A 16859-nucleotide genomic window follows, 5' to 3' on the forward strand; every position below is an offset into this window, starting at 1 on the left:
TTTCTTTTTGTTACGCAGTCGCCTTAATTGCCGTTGATCTCTTCCCCTTCCACCCCACCCAAGAGTTGGTTGCGTGATTTGGCTGGGGAAGAGGTGTGGGAGAGAGCGGTAAAGGAGTCCCCACAACGTTTGAGTGGGAGTGGATGCCAGGATTGTTTGACTGGAAAAACTGGAAGTGCTTTCCTTGAAGAATGGATCCAGGCTTCCAGGTATTTCTGTGTGTCCCTTGTGGAGCCATAAATATGCAAAGGTCACCGCTTAAATGATTATATGACTAATTTCAATTTTTGCATGTTGTGGCAGCAGCTCTTGCTCTTCTCTCTGTTTTCTCTCCATTTCAGTCGCGTGCGGAAATGTGGCAACAGCACCCGTTCCCCCCTCCCCTGGATTGGAGCGGCATCTGTGGATTGCGTTATCTCTAATTGTAGGCTGCTTCCTCGGCGACAGGCCCATCAAAAATGAAATCAGGCAGACATTCAACAGCTGTACGGGCCCCCAAAACTCTACGGAATCGCAAATTGGCATTGCCAGTATTATTGCCAGTTCAGCCGCTAAACGAACGAGTTTGAGTCCAGTATTCACTTAATTTTCATTCCTGCTTTGATTTGGTTTATTTTCGTGTTGATTCATGTTTTATTGGCGCTTATTTTCACACCTGCAGGCGCGCATTCCCAGATTCCAGTCCACAGCCAGCCACAGTCCCCTGTCAGTGCCCAAAGGGGTCTGCAAAGTGATGCAATAACCCAGTCTTTCGACTTTTTTACACCTCTTTAATTATTGGCAATGTCATTAAAGCAAACATTTGAATTGGCCAAAGCCACAACTTTCCACAAACTAACCGCAATCCGGCCCTGGTCACGTGCATTCCCTGGCAAAAGTTCAATAGCTCGACTTGAACTATTCAAATTGTTCATTTATTATGTTACTCACGCATCGCGTATTATCGGTTTACACTCTATTTTAATGTTTTCTTTGATTTCGGGCGCCAGGCGACATTGACCGAATAACCCATCCATCAACGTGGGTTGTGAAAGGGTCTCTAGTTGGCCAAGAAAAGATTGTTAGATTAGTTGTTTGTTTGAATTGCGATTTGAAAATGATTGTGCTTGAGTCTATCAGCACCATCGGTTATCGAATTGCGTCGAATTACGTATGTATGTACATGCCTACTACACATCCGAATAGCATCGAAACTTCGTAAAGAAGTTCTCTGGCAGTTTTTCTATTCTGCTTTTACAATATGCAAATATTTCGCATATTATTTCATAATTTTAAAATATATATTTCACCGTCTGAAACTAATTTCTGACTTTTCATGTAGAATGCATTTTACATGTGCACCTGAAAGCATGCAGTACATACCACAGCTCGTGTGGTTCCCAATTCGGCCACATAGCGCCAGAGTGAATAATATACCATAAGGCACTTGAACAGTTTTTGTTGTTCTTTCAACAAGATCAACTTTACCTTACATGTAAAATGTTTTTTGCGTGTACACCTGAAAGCATGCCGCATATTCTACTGCTCGAGTAGTTCCGAAATTGTCCACATAGCGCTACAGTGGCGAATACACTGCTAATTTGTTCTCAACAAGCAGAAAGAAATGCGATAAAATAATCGTTTTCGTTTTTTTTTCACTTTTTATACAATTTTATAGTGTTACTTTAAAAATCATAAACCAAAATTCATACTTTTTAGTAAGAACAGTTAGTTTTAATCGAAAAACCAAAATAAGTCCTTCAATGAGGTTCAACGCATAATCGGACAGGGCAAAAGTGCCAAGGGAATATTCCCTTTTAGGAGTTTATCGAATTTCTTTATACTCTTTGAGAACATTTGTGCAGAGGAAAAACGTGTCCGAATATGCGATGGAGTCACTGTTTATCAGAAAGCAGAAGAATATAATAGGCAGACGTGTCCGGACCTGTGGCCACGTGATTCACAACTCCCGTTAAACTTGTAAAAGCAACAAAAATAGCTGTTCCAACAAGATCAACTAGCAAAGTGTCAGTTTAGACGTAGCGTACAAAGTGCAAGTCCAAAATGGGGCATATTTTGAATACAATTTTATTACGCATAGATTTGTTAAATGGATAAACATAATAATAATACTATTCTAGTAATTACGCCTACTGCCAAATGGTCTATGAGGGGAGGGGTGTGTAAGCCGTGCTGGTAACACAAGGAATAGGAATAGTTAAGGATATTTAAGCTAGTGGAACAATTAATCATCATCATTAAAATAAGAAGCTAAACCACAAACGATAACTGTACACGCACACACGCACACGCAGACACCTACTTAGCTCTATGTATTGGTAGATGCAGATTTGTACAACAAGACTGGCCACATAAAGTTACGGTATTTACATACATGCCAAAGGGATAATCTTAGGCTTAGTATAGGGGAGAATGGGGGACTAACTAACGTCTAAAGTCTTTTCAATGCGATTGCAACGTGGACTTGCTCTGGTGCAGGTGCTGCTGCTGTGGTTGGGGGGAGACAGACGGGAGATCACAGAGCCACAAATGCATGGCCCACTAGCTTAGGAGGTGGCCATCAGCTTGGCCGCCTGGATGACATTGTGCTGATGGTGATATCCGGCCAACTCGGCTCCCCCCGCCAAGGCGGCCGTCGAGGCTGCTCCGCCCAGTGCCCCAAAGGTGCCACCAAAGTAACAGTTGTTCACGTAGTCGTAGTTGGTGGCTGTCGCCTCGGTCTTTACGCCATAAGCGGCTGCAGCGGCTGCCGCATGCAGGTGATGGTGCGCCGCTGCTGCCACATGGTGTCCGTGGGAGCTGCCCAGGTGGTGGTGATGCTGGTAGTGCGGAGACGGGGTGCCATTGCTCAGTGAAGGTGTCTCGGCGCTGTGCGAGGTGTACGCCGAGGCACCGGATCCCGCTCCGCCCGCACTGCTGCCGGGCGTGTAAAGTTGGGAGCCGGTGGCTCCATGGATCTGCCGGGCACTCAGCTGCGATTGCGCCGCGGAAGGTGTGCTCATGCCATGGCCGTGCTGCTGATGCTGCGCCTGCTGCTGCGCCTGCGTCGCTGCCTGTCCGTAGTGTGGGAAGCACTGCTGGTGCGCCTGCTGCTGCTGCTGATGGGCCTGCTGCTGCTGTTGCTGCTGCTGCTGCTGGACATGATGCTGCCCCATGAGGCTGCCGCTGCTGCTGCTCTTCAGATCCGTGTGCAGCTTGCTGAGGCTGTGGCTGTGCCGTTCCAAGCTAAGCGATGGCTTGAGATCTGTCAGAGAGCCGAAATAATTGATTCAATTTCTTGTCCACAGTCACTTGCTGAGGTATCACTTACCGTGCTCTTCCTTGCACTCCTTGATGGCCTCCAGGACCGCACCCGAGCCAGCTACCGCTCCTGACCCGCCCGCAGAGCCGCTTCCCGTTTTCTTGGGCTTGCGCTTGCGCGTCTGGATGCCATCCTTGCGCATGGCCAGCGGACGGTTGACGCCATGCAGCTTGTAGTAGAGGCCGCAGGCATTGCAGACGGGCTCCCCGTCATTGTTGCGCCGCCAGAGGGTGGTGGTGCGGGTGCCGCAGTTGGTGCAGCAGAGCCCCAGTCGCCGCGTGGCCGTCTGTGAGGGAAGGTGATCGTTTAGTCTCGCATAACCGGAGTAGATCAGGGGCGGGCTACTCACTGCACTCACCAGGCGCTTGCTGGGCTTGATCAGGGGTCGGTTCATGCCGTTCATTTTGTGATAGAGCCCGCAGGCGTTGCACAGATAGTGTCCGGTGCCGTCCCGTCGCCACAGCGGCGTCGAGATCGCCCCACAATTGACGCACTCGCGTCCCTCGCCAAACTGAAAGTCCATGGCGCTCTCGTAGGGCGAGGATCGCTGGAATCCCGTGGGATCGTAGGCACTCCTCCATGAGCCCATCATCACGGCCGCATTCTGTGTGTAGAACTGCGCCGGCAGCTGCGCATGCGCCGACCCGAAGCTGTCCGTTGTCCAGGCATTCTGCGCTGCAGCTGCGCTCCCAAAATGGGCGGCCACATGGTTGTACTGGCGATTGGAGGGCACGTAGACGGGTGCATTAACGGCCTGCTGGTGGTGGTAGCCGGAGACTCCAACTCCTGCGCTGGCTGCACTTCCGGCGGCGGCCAGGTCCGTGTAGGCCGCCACGGCGCTGCTGTGGTACATCTTGACGCTGGGCGCAACCTGCGGCGGCACGTTCTGATGATCCCCACTAAAGTGCGGATAGTCGCGAGTCGACTGTTGGTCCGATGTGGACTGCAAAGAGTCGGAAAAGAGGATTGTCAATTAGTTGTTGGATCTTTGTGATGTGTGAAGAGCCCCAAGTCCCTTTCCCATTTCCATCTCTTTGCTGCCATTGGGCATTCTCGTTTTGGTCTCTTTGGGCAACTCCCTCTTTGGCTGTGGCAGCCATTTTGGTTTTGCTGCAGCTCCTGCCCCAGCTGCTCTTCATCCCTCTCTCCTGCCACTGCCACTGCAACAAAACCCTGCCTCAAGCTGTGATCGGAACTCGTTTTTCCAACAGACTGCGCCCTTTTCGGCTGCCAACTCCATTTAATGGCGCTCTCTCTGCATCGCTCTTTGTCTCTGGCTGTGTATCTGTATCTTTGCATTGCTGTGTGTGTGTGCATCTCTATCTTTGCTGCGACCAGCACTTATCTGATGCGTGGGCTTTAGGGGGAACCTGAGGAGACAGACAGTCAGAGAAGGTGGTGTGGGCTGCACACCAGCCATAGCCAGGGCCATAAAGTGTAATTTACGGGTAGTCAGCACTCATATTGGATATATACAGGAGAGGATTCGTTATACGAAAAGATTGAGACATAGATAGACCAAGTTCAGCAATTGGAGAAAGCAAATTGGATAGGAGAAGCCGCAACAGGATAAAATATCTCAAAATTATTTTTCCTCTTTGTTGAATACTCCAAAACACACTCTAAATTTCGATTTCCTTTTCCTCTTTTCCTTCGAAACATTTTTCATGGTTCATTCAACATTTTTGCACCAAATGAAAGAAAACTCTTCAAGTGCTTGTTTTTCCGGCAAGAACAATTTACAAAAGTTCAACAGCCAAACAGCTGAAACGATCATCGAAATCTGTGCCTCACATCGGATTCAATTAAGGCGCCAATTGCATATTTTATTTATGCGGATATACGCGCACCCGTACGGGTATACGGAATATATTTCCAAATTGCCTTTACAGTCAAGCCGCGCACAAAAAATCGAACAGAAGAGAAGAAAGAGAGGGGGAAACCATTTGACGTCTTTATCTTATCCCACAAATTTAATGCGATGATGTATGAAATTTTTAATTTTACTCCATCTCTGGGGAGGCTCCCCCCTCAGTCACTCTCTGTCTTAGGAATACCGAAAAAAATGTCTGTGGCCAGCAGATGGCCTGGTGGGGAAAGAAAACTGCTTATGGAATGAAATTATATTTATTAAATGGCATTTTGAGTTAATACTAGAATTGAGTTAATTTGTTGAGAAATCGAAATGCCGTCGGCGAGCTGAAGAATTCAGAACTAAATAATGTTTATGAACTTTGCAATTCAAAAGAACATTTAAACCAATTAGAAGCCCATTTCAACTATCAATAAAATATGAAACAAATAAGAAATCTGGTAAAGCGGCAAAAAATATGGAAATAATTTAATAAATCAAACTCCAAATAAGTTATGGCACATTTAAAACACATTCTTAAGTTCAATTACTAATTTATGACGAATTAATACCTGTTTTAAAGTACTTTAAATATTGCCAAATGAGAAAGTAAAAACAAATTAGCAAAAAAGATATGAATTTTTGGCATACACTTTTACCAAAAGAATTAGCATAAAATGCAAGTTAAAGTTCCCCTAAAAGTGTCCTTAAATTGTGATATATTTCATGCCTGATTGACTGAGTGAAAAACGACGCATGAGCAATAACATTTTAGGACCCCAACACGCACATGTCCAAACAAGTTAATCGGCAGAGAGTGTGATCGAAGATTGCAGATCAATTGCAACCATAACATACCAAACCGATTCCCGATGCAATTCCTTAAATTCCAGCAAAGCATGAGAGGGGGGGAGAGCAGATCGGAGATCAGAGAGGGAAGAACAACCTCCAAACTATCAAAGAGTTGACCACGCGTGCATAATGATGTCGCTCCCCTTAGAAGATCACTCGATCAAAGAGAGCGCCGTCGCAATGGAGAGCAACTCGTACGAGAGGGCGCGAAGATCAAAGCAGAGCAGTCGGCGGCCACACGAAAAATTGTCAACAAGATGCAGTTGGAGGAGGGAGGCAGAGAGACGGGTGGAGAGTAGAGCAAAGATCCATGCAGATCATGCAGAGGATCGTCGCTTGGAAGTGGTTGAGAAGGCGCTTGGGCTTGGGCGCTTATTAAAATGCGATCAGCAAAAGGGACAAACTAAAAAAACAAAACAAAAATAAGTCCACACAAAAAACAAAAGAAACGATCAGATCCGAGATGGAAAGAAATCCCCAAGCGAAGGCGAGGAATTAAAATAAACAGCAATAAAAAATCAATTTCATAAAAGAGAAGAGCCGAAGAGAGTGATCACGGGATCGGGGATCGGGGATTGAAGGAGATGGCAGAGATCAGAGGACACGGCGATGAGTAGAACGTTAATAATTTGTCACCGCAAATGAAGGAATAAAAACAAACAGAGAAAACCACTTGGAAGGATCTCGGACAACAAAGCAGAAAGGCAAAGGTAAAGCAAAGGCGGCAGTGGGATCAGGAGATGGGGAAACCCTTAAGATGAGCGGCGCTTTGAGTGGTTCTGTCTTTCTTTTCTTGTTGCTTTTTTCTGTGGTTCTGTTTCTTGCTTAGAGCTGGCGCTCGGCCGTCCTGTTTTCTGGATCCTGTTTTCCCATACACTGTGCGCTCCTCCTGTACACCTCTTCACTTCGGAGCAAGCACTCCATCTCCACTCGAGTGTCTCTCCACTTCACTCCACTCCACTTGACTCATTCATTGATCTCTCTCTAAGCCTCGATCGCGTTGCTTTCTCTCACTCTTTCTCCGGCTCTAACGGATGCTGGTTGAAGTCTTTGGTTTTGTTTTACTTTAAGCGTTAGCTGTAGTTGCGATCGATTCAAGTTTGCCGCCACCGCCTGTCAGGTGGCAGCTAATAAGCCCACAACCTGCGGCCTGAACTACTCTGATTTGGATCATTAAATTATAAGTAACAAGAGATGGCAGGAGATTCCATGCGAGGAGTGTATTAATGAGATAACTAATTACTTGGCTGGTCTTTCAAAAAAAAAAGATGAAGAGGATGGAAAGTGTCAGCGATGAGTAGCCGTTCCTGTTGGCTCTCTCTCTCTATTTCTCTCTATCTCTAGAGGGTAAATCTGGCTGTAATTTCCTTCATTAATGTAGATCTTTCGTAATAGAAGATCAGGTAAATTCTCCAATTAATACATAAGTGACATTGAATGGCTTTGACCCGCTTAAGCTCCATAGCTACTTTAGCCATTAACTCCCCCCTTAAATCACATGTTCAACGGTATATTTACAAGCATAATTAATCGAGGAAAACATAGTCAATCGACAAGAATGTGAGGGGGTAAACTTACATCGCCATCACTCAGCAAGATGCCCATGATTTATGGCCGAATAATTTGCTGCTTTTCGCTGCTTGTTTTAGAATGATTTATGGGGCACGCACGCACACCACTTTGATTGGAACCGATATGGATATGGAATACGATATTTATTGGATATTGATGGGTTATGGGAAGTGTAAAAAATGCTACGCAAATGCATTCAAATTAATTGCAACAAATTCAGAAATGTTTTATTGGCACATTTACACGGTGGAACGGCGGAACAGTGCGACGTATCGAGTGGCTTATTATTTATAAGGCATTTTATGTGCGTTGTTGTAAAACATTTGATTAATTGTGTTTATAAGGTTATAAATTTTCGGTTTTAATTCATTTACGAGCACTTAACCGATATTTCTGTGTCTGCGTGTGTGTCTCTGTTGTGGGGTTTTATTGCCACGATTTTGAGATCTTGAGATCGGGCGAGCACAGCAGCGAACCGACTTCCTTGAGGCGGACAAACAAACTAAAAAACGCCACACAAAGTAAACAAAAACTTAATCCCAAATTTCCAGATCCAGTTCCCGACGTCAGCGTTGACAGCGGCAGAGGCAGCGACTGAGTGTGAGTGCCACGCAAAATCGGAAAAGAAGTCAACGGCAAAGGCAACGGCAACAACATAAAAAGTCAATTTCATCAATGGGCCTCCCTCTGCCTCTGACTCTGGCTCTCGCTCTCCCGCTCTCCGTCTCTGTCCCTCGCTTGCCCTTCCCCTGTGAGTGTCATTTTGCAGGCGTCGCCTTCACACAGCAGAAAAGAGACAGCCACAAGAAGAGAGGGCAAGAGCAGGAGAGAGCACTGCTTGCTGACTGCTGACAGGTAAAAATTTGTAGGTGCAATGCCACGGCTGTGACAGGCAGCAGCAGCGGCAGCGGCAGCAGCAGAAGTACCCGAAAATTAGTCAATTTCATGTAAGTCTTTGAAAAATGATGTCCCCCCTCAGCCTCTTGCTCTTTCGTGGCTCTCAAGTGCGTTCGGGGACCTGCCTGCACTTGAGAGCCACGAAAGAGCAAACGGTAGGCACTCCACCACGCTGTCCTAAGCCAGCTAATCCGCTTTTCCCGATTCCAGATTCCAGATCCTTGAAAGAGAAACTGAAACCCAAGGAGCATTGAAGCCGAAGCGAGATTGTGGGCATAGACGGGTTCGGCCCATTGTCAGCAGCTCATTAAATCGTTGGGCGTGTGTCTCCGTCTGCGGGTAAGCAAAAGATCGCAGGATCAAAATTAATTGATTGCCTAGAAAAGGGAGTACATTTGATGTGTGTTTGTGTGTGTGTTTATATAGCACTTAATGGAAGGCGATTATTTCAAGATGACTCAAATAAGCAACTAGGAAAAGTGCATGACACATAGTTCAGTGGAAAGAGTGGAAAGGAATTCATTATTCTTTGAGAAACAAATTCCTTTAGAAGTAATTAAGGTAAATGGTGGAAAAGAATGTTGATCAATGATCAATTTGTGGGATTCTATCCATAAAGCATTTCGATTTGCCTTCTGCTGCCAACTAAATAAAGAAGCTCTAAGAGATTCGTACTGGAAAGGGGTTGACCTCCTACCAAATTTGACACACACAACTCAAAAATCCAATCTTTAGTTTACATCCAAAATGATCTCTAAATAGCCTCTGATCTAACTTTAATTGTTAAACCACTTTACATCAGGTCCTCTTGCCTGTAGAACCAATCTATTCCGGGTAGTCCACAACTCGACCACAAATCACGCCCCTGCCAAAAAGCAGTCCCCAGCCGAGCTACGATCATTAATCAAGCAATTTGCCTCAGTTTCGGCCAATCGAGCAAAAAATAAAGGTTCGCTCTTGAGAGGAGGACAAATTCGCTCCATTAAAATGCAAAGCAAAAGTGGGAAAAACAAAAACGAAAAGAACAAAAGGCAGGAAAGTCAGTCAGCAAGTCAGATATCGAGACTGCAGGCGCAGGCGCAGGCGCAGACGCAGAGGTGAGGTACGAAAGATGTCAAAACAGAAACCGCAAGGCGCGTCAGAGAGCCAGGGCAAGGGGTAAGTCGGGGTTCGTGGTTCGTGGTTCGTTCGGGGGCAGACATGCGCATATTTCAATCCGCGCTGACACATCCTGCTGCGCTAATGGACCTTAATTTGTGAACAGCTTTATATATCATCATGCGCCAGACCGTTAATGTGATCATCCACACGATCTCGGCTTGAAGAGAGAGAAGCCCAAGCCCAAGCCCCCCGTGTTCAAGGTGGGAGATAAAGTTTTATGGAGCTTATCGTGGAATAAAATGGAATTGGAATGGAACCAGAGAGCACAGCGCACTGGCACGCGCTTTCCAGGAAATATGGAAAAACTTCCATGCGATGCCAGCTGCGGGGTGGGAAATGTCATTTCTCTTGCGAGAGAGTGAATGGGAGTGCCAGAGTGGTAGAGGGTCATAATAAGAGCAGTTCTCATGCACATATTGAGCCACTGATAACGAGCAGACAAATGATAATTGCTCTGGCTCCACTCTAATCCTTTCCTGCCCGAAAACAAAAGAAAAGAGAAATGTCGCCCGAATTTTCAAAGTGGCGTCACCGCTGCCAACCACTCGAACAAGACCCCCAAGATCTCTTCTCTGCTGGCTTTCCTTCTAGAGCCCTCTAAGCCCTCTAAGCGTTGAGATCTTACTTGGATGCATTGCATCTCGATGATCACAATTTCCATTGATCGTCATCGCGCACTGGCCTCTCTTTCGCTCTCTCTCCCTTGCACTCCCTTGCTCCCTCGGCAAAGATGAAAGCAATCTTTATTGGTTTTTGTAGTGATTTTAAGTGGATTTGTGGTTCGATTCTTAATGCCGAAGTGCGCCAGCCAGCCCCCATCCTCCAGCCTCAGTCTCTGTGTCTCTGTGGTTCACCTTCTGTGGTTTTGGATCTCAGCGGTTATATCGTTTTTATTCAAATTTGTATGTTTATTTCTTTCTTAATGCGTAATTATGAGAATCTTTCAGCTGTCGTCTGCCAGACGAATACATACATGGGCCCTCGACTGTCGTCTCGCCGCTCTCCACTCTCCACTCTCGACTCTCGACACTCACTCTCTTGAGGGGTTGAGTGTTTTAGGCCGTTTGAGACTTGTAATTATGGACTTTGGTTCATCTTTAATGTCGCAAATGCATCTAGTAGGAGCAGGGGTACGGGATTAGATGGGTTGGGTTGGGTTCTTTGATGACATTTCGATCAGTTGGTGTTGGGATGAGACAAGTGGAACCGGGAAAGGCAGTGGAAGTGCTGTGTTCTGTGTGTTCTTTGTGTAGTGTGTAGGAGATTTAAGCTAAGGGAGTCTATAAAGGGTAGAGGGATATTCATTTCCATTAAAATGGAATTCCATTTGCTAATTTTAAAACCTTTCTTTCTGTAAGCCACTCAGCATAGTGCCTTCAGTCCGTACACTTAGAAGTTGGCTTTGGCTATCGCTTGAAATTCCCTCTTCGATGGCCTTAAAGTTCTTATAGGAATACGAGTAGTCCTACAAGTAGGTTTATATGTATGTGCATAGATGCGGATAATTATCATAACTTGCACTCCTCACAAATTGTTTTTTTTTTGTTCGTTGCGCCACCAGAGTTACGATCTGCATGTCTTATCGCATTGCCATTAGTGGGCTCTGCTCGCTTCCCCACAGCACCGCACCGACCGGCGAACAACCGACAACCAGGGCAATTACTCATGCGACAATGCGCCTTACTGTTACCCCTACCATGGCACAGGCCCTCCTCTCCCCTCCCATCTCCACTACGCTCCTTTCCCACTTGACAATATGCAAACTGAAACGCAGTTGGAGTGCGACGGCTACTTACAAATTCCTCAACAAAACAGAACGAAGAACTCCACTCCCATTTGAATAATACAGCTAAGAGATAAGCCGAACTACAGCCCCTCTTCTGTTGATTGTTCCAATCGCTGACAGTGTGTCAGTCTATAAACATCGTTTTGGATAGTGGCGAGCGCCACTCATATCAGAGGAGAGCCCTTGCCGGGTAGGGGACTTTAGCTGATGGCGGAAATGGTGACTTATTGCAATGCTCGTACGAGTATTTGTGCGACTATTGTTGTTGCAATGCTGATAGCGATAATGTTTTTTGTTTTATAATTAATTACTGGACCGATAGGCGGTTTTATGCTGGCTTTTGGGGGGCAGACACTCGGGAGCATGGCCCATGTGGCACATGGCCCAATGGGGCGTGTGAACAAACGAAAGACTTAGGCAGCAAACTCGATTCGGGCTGTGTGTGTCCTTTGTGGCATCTAGATGGCGTCTAAATTAAGCCCCAGAGACCGAGCCCGGTGTTTGATCTTCGCCGATACGACAGAGAGACCTTCCCCCTCCCTCTCTTTCCTGCATGCTCTGTGTCTCTTTCCCGCTCTCTGGCAAGTGACAAGTTTTCGGCACGCGGGCAGACAAATTCCATGGCTCTGTGGCAAGGGAATGCGCTGCCTGCCCCGACCTGATCTCATCTGTCCCTGCCCCAAAGCTTTTAAGTGTCTTGGCGTCGGTGCGGCTTATGGCTTCTCCTCTCTTCTCCTCTCTTCTCCGCCGCACCACAACGCACCGCCAGTGACATTTACATTTGTGAGATCAGAATGAGAGCGAGAGAGAGGTCGAATTAATTGCTGTGTGGAAAAATCAAGATTCGTTCGTGTAGACTGTGAAAAGATGTCGCCTAATTTTTCCTAGTCTTTAATTAATTAATTAGGGCCACCAAAAATGTGTGGCCAAGGGTCGTGGTTGCGGTGGGGTGGGGAGATTTAGGGACGCTTTCGAAAGTTTTTTTACGATTCGCTGGCGCCCGGCGGCTTCGCAGGCATGAGAAACAATAAGATAAACTTCGACTGCACCCGGGAATCACATATCAAAACAGAATTTACAGTCGAATCAGACATCAAAACAGAAATTATAGTCGGGGCGAACTGCTGGTGACTGCAGCTTCCTCTAAGCCCCAGCGATAAGTCCAAAGATTAAGCCTCCCTCCTCCACGAAGGTTCCATATGCCATCGAGCTGTGCGATAAGTTCGCCTGATGCCCGATACCGCCATGAATATCGAGTCGGACTTAATACATCTACTTCTCTGTGGCTGTATCCAGGGCAACAATTATATTATAATTTATATTTATTAAAATATATAATCGCGGCTGTTGGAAAAATGCGACAGGATAGGAATTTTATCAGCAGCAAAGTGGGTAAACAATAAAGCGGATAGGGCTTGATGTAGATCGTATTTAAAGCAACAAAGAGTGCCGATAAGCGCTCAAGAAGCGAAATACAAAGGGGGCTAAAGGGCTATACCATATAATTGATATGGAATATGAGCACTAGCGAACTTTGCCATTCGCTTAGGTTACTGAATGTTGAGCAATGAAATCTATAAATCTTAAGTATTGCTTCATCCCTAGAGGCAGCGGCACTAACCCTCGCAGCAAGCCACTCAGACACCTGACGCCATGTCCTGTGCTGCGCTACCGAGAACCAGGCTGAAACCAGGACCTGTAGTCGCTGTATCGCTTGCCAGTTCCTGTCTGTTGCAACTGACATGCAATTAGGACAACGTCTCGAAACGCACGGCAGGACTTCCAGCCTTGGGTCAACGGGTCGCTTGGCTACGAGCCCTCTCCCTGGCATGTACTTCCTATTGGGCCATGTTTCTCTTTCTGTGCATTCCCCGTTGACCTGCTTAAAGTGCATATGCACATATATCATTTTCAGTTTATTTTCAGTTCATTTTCAGTTCGTTCGTTCTGCTGCTGCTGCTTCTGCGACACTTTCCTTGCCACTTGCGTGTTGCATATTCACGGAGCTGCTGCTACTACCTGAATGAATGTGACTGTGGCTTTGGCTTGGGTTTGTGTTTATTTCCAGTGCAGTTTTGTGTGTAGGTTAGCCAGCACCAAAAGCGAGTGTTCAAATTGCATAATTAGCTTGGGTTTTTGCAGTCAAGTGTGGCCGGGGGTTGCCGCAGCAGTGCCAGAAATATTCTGAGGGAAATGTGCTCTAAAAGAAGCTCGAACATTTGAGAAAATTTTAGGTTGTAGAAGAAAGAATTTCCATTTGAAATGTCCATGTTTAATTGGTAAAAAAAGCAACTGCAGGAATTGCCTAAACTTAAAGCTTTATTTTAATGAAAAGCCACTCCAATTTCCTTTCTCTAAATGGATTTATTTATGCCCTGACCTTTACGCTGCCCCTCGCTAAACGATTTTGGTTGAGATTTATGATGCAATTGTCCCAAAAAAATATCGCCATAGCCCGGAATCGAAGTCAGAACCATTTAACTAGTTTTGTTTTGGCCTTCTGGCTGATGTTTGAAGCCAATTTCTGTTTTATGGCCTTTTGCGGGTCTCATAAAATGTGTCATAAATTAAAAGGCGCTTGGGCACGCACGTATGTACACTCCTATATGTGTATACTATATAGGGATCATGTAACCTGTGCCACTGGTCACACGCAGCGCCGTTGTGTCACGGCCTGGACTCCTCTCCTTTTTGGTCGCCCGAAGGACGCGTCTATAGACTCTTTTCCAGCTAATGATTTTATGACACTTTTTGCAATATTTACAGCACTCGATGGCATCGCATGGCATGTTGTGTCATTGTAGCCTCCCGTTCTGGGTCTCTGTGGGAGGCCACTCTCTGGGCTGTCTGGGCCAGCCATTGAGCCCCGTTGTTGTCCTGTTAGTGGTGGCGCCAGCAGTTAATTGCTCGCAAGGAATATGGCCAGGATAAATGGCCGAGTCCAGAAGTGAAAGTATAGCAAAGGGTTGAAGGTTTGTCAAGGCTAGAAAGCGCACTCAAAAGGAGTCAAGGACACTGATTTCTTTAACTAAAATTTCTCTAAAACAAAAGTCTTTTGGTTTTCATTTCTTGACGCTTTCATTCCGCGTGTCAGCCTGCTTACACCTTCCCTCTAATTTATGTGCATTAGCAAAAGTCTCTCTCGAGAGAGCGCTAGAACCATGGTGCAGAGCGGATCACAGACCCTAATGAATAGTCAAACGAATGCTATTACATATAGTAATGTAAATGTAAATGTAAATGTTAATTACTGGTGTTTGGTGTTTTTTTTGTTGCTGTTTCTCGAGTCTTTTGTTGAGGGTTGAACGCGCGCGCAGAGTGCCAGCCGATCTCGCGGTAAGTCCACAATTTATGTATCTGCAATGCAATTGTGCGAATAATTATGCCAACTACTGTGTTTGTGTTTCCAAGTGGAGCTGCGGAGTGTTAAAAAATGCACGAAAGCATTCCTGTTTTCCAATATTTGTTTCCCCTGGTGCGGCTGCTGAGTGCTTGGGTCGGCTCCCATCAATTAACTCCGAATGGAATGGATGGCTGAAAGATTTTTGACACCATAACAAAACTGCGCTCATGTCAACTGCCAATGGACTGCCAGGTTCATATCAAACCATATAGATATGCCCGTACACTCGTGTCTGATCCCCCTCTAGTCCCCCACTTTGTGACAGCTCCAAAGTTGCTCTGATATTTATGGGTTTTTCTTGCAATATTTTATGGCAATTTATGCCTGAATATACCGGGATGCATAAATTACAATTCAATTAAATTATGGCAACAATACAAACAATAACAATAATAAAAGGCCATAAAAGATCGCTGTACCGATCCAGCACACAGCTAATGGCATAATCGAGAATGATTTAGTTGCCAAAAAAAAAATGTATATTTTCCCCTTCAACCTCTGCTGCGGCTTCTGTTCTCGTTCGTGTGTGTCTGCTATTTGCCACAAAAGAACTCTGATCTAATCTAATCATGGGATCGAATTTCAAACGGGTTTCCTGTAAAGTAGATCTGTATCTAACTATCTCAATCTAGCGTTTACATGCCCAACATTAGTCCCCTGCTCAACTCATTGTTGATCCCATAAAGATTGTGTTCTAACAGATCGCGGGATTAGCTAATCGATACGACGGCAAACATATTGTTAGTGTCTAAATCTTAGACTGCAATTCATTGACTGCTGAATGGCATCTAATGAGTGTCCAACGATTGTGGCTAGACTTGGAGGGGGAACCAGTTTGTGATTGGGGAGGGAGTAGTACGAAAACATTGACTATACAAAAAGTGTTTCATCAGATTTCAAGTGCATATATGTACATATGATCATAGGAATGAAATGCAATGATGCAGAGCCTTTTTTTGGAATCAAAGATGCTCTTTATTCTGCTCAGGATGATTTGGAGAGCTCTGATGATGTTTCTTATGAGCAACCTCTCATTTTTGCAATGCATTTTAATGGATTGAAGGCGTATAGAACTCTGTAGAATCGAAGGCTGTGACAAGCAAGTCAATGGGGTCTCCTTTTCTGACAGTTAAGTGCGAGTTTTTAAGATCATTCTGGTACATATTTCCCTATTTTCCAGTTGCATAATGTAGCCTTAAGAAATTCTACTGCCAATATTTCATATTCCATAAATAACCGATTAAGGTGTTGTACATCCATCATTATCAACCATTCAAACAACCATTTTGTATATTTAAACCTAAACAAAACATTTTTTAAGACAGATTTAAACTTACTTGACTGTTGATTCGATCCTCAGCTGCCTCCCAGAGTGTCTCTCTTCTCAGTCTTTTGTGTGCTGCGCTGATTTCTGATGTGTTTGATGTATGCAAATGAAGATTCGTATGCCAATTGGCAGTTAGGAGCGGACTTAATGGCCTGTTTGCTGTGCTGTGCTGTACGATGGTTAGGCTCGAGTGCCTAACTGCCTGTAAAGCCAAACGTTTTGTGCTCTTTTGTGGTTTGATTTGATTTTGAATGGGTTGTTTCCAGTCTGTGGATGCCACAAATCACACGCAATTCACAGACTCGGATACATTTGCATAATGTTGGCCAAAAAATACACAGTAAACACAAACACACACACACTGACTATCGCGATCGATAGATGGCCAGACACAATGGCTTCCAGCCGATAGCCAATGGAATTTATGCGAGGAATCACGCGACTAGTTTCCGTGGTGGCTAATTAATCACAAGACCGCTATTAAATTAGTTAGTTTACCAGTTAGTTTTTGAGGGGAGATACTTTTAGTTTTTGGCGACGGCAATTTACGTTTCAACTTTTTCCATTCGCTGCGTTTCGCGTTTCGCGCATAAACCGATCCGAATCCAACTGAAGGCAGAGCAGAGGAATATCCGATGCCAACACGGGGACTGAGTGGCTCCTTGTTGTTGTGTGTATTCTGATTGGAACACACAAACACACACAAGC

The 16859-nt window shown here is 45.4% G+C and overlaps 1 protein-coding gene across 3 annotated transcripts; it reads right to left on the reverse strand.

Annotated features, from left to right (window-relative positions):
• Window positions 1–2051: 2051 nt before the first annotated feature.
• LOC117898522 (GATA-binding factor A) lies at window positions 2052–16852 on the reverse strand. 3 transcript variants are annotated; one of them, XM_034807991.1, is made up of 4 exons: window positions 16162–16852; window positions 3651–4244; window positions 3311–3587; window positions 2052–3244 (listed from the first exon to the last, which is right to left on the reverse strand). In XM_034807991.1, the coding sequence occupies exons 2-4, from the start codon at window positions 4152–4154 to the stop codon at window positions 2547–2549; spliced, it is 1479 nt and encodes a 492-aa protein (XP_034663882.1). In that variant the 5' UTR covers window positions 4155–4244; window positions 16162–16852; the 3' UTR covers window positions 2052–2546. The 3 variants fall into 3 exon arrangements, with proteins under 3 accessions (XP_034663882.1, XP_034663881.1, XP_034663880.1); XM_034807990.1 differs by lacking the exon at window positions 16162–16852 and adding an exon at window positions 7584–8122 and having other exon boundaries at window positions 3660–4244; XM_034807989.1 differs by lacking the exon at window positions 16162–16852 and adding an exon at window positions 7584–8117.
• Window positions 16853–16859: the final 7 nt, after the last annotated feature.

Source organism: Drosophila subobscura, chromosome O (assembly GCF_008121235.1).
Source record: "Drosophila subobscura isolate 14011-0131.10 chromosome O, UCBerk_Dsub_1.0, whole genome shotgun sequence".
NCBI classification, from domain to species: domain Eukaryota; kingdom Metazoa; phylum Arthropoda; class Insecta; order Diptera; family Drosophilidae; genus Drosophila; species Drosophila subobscura.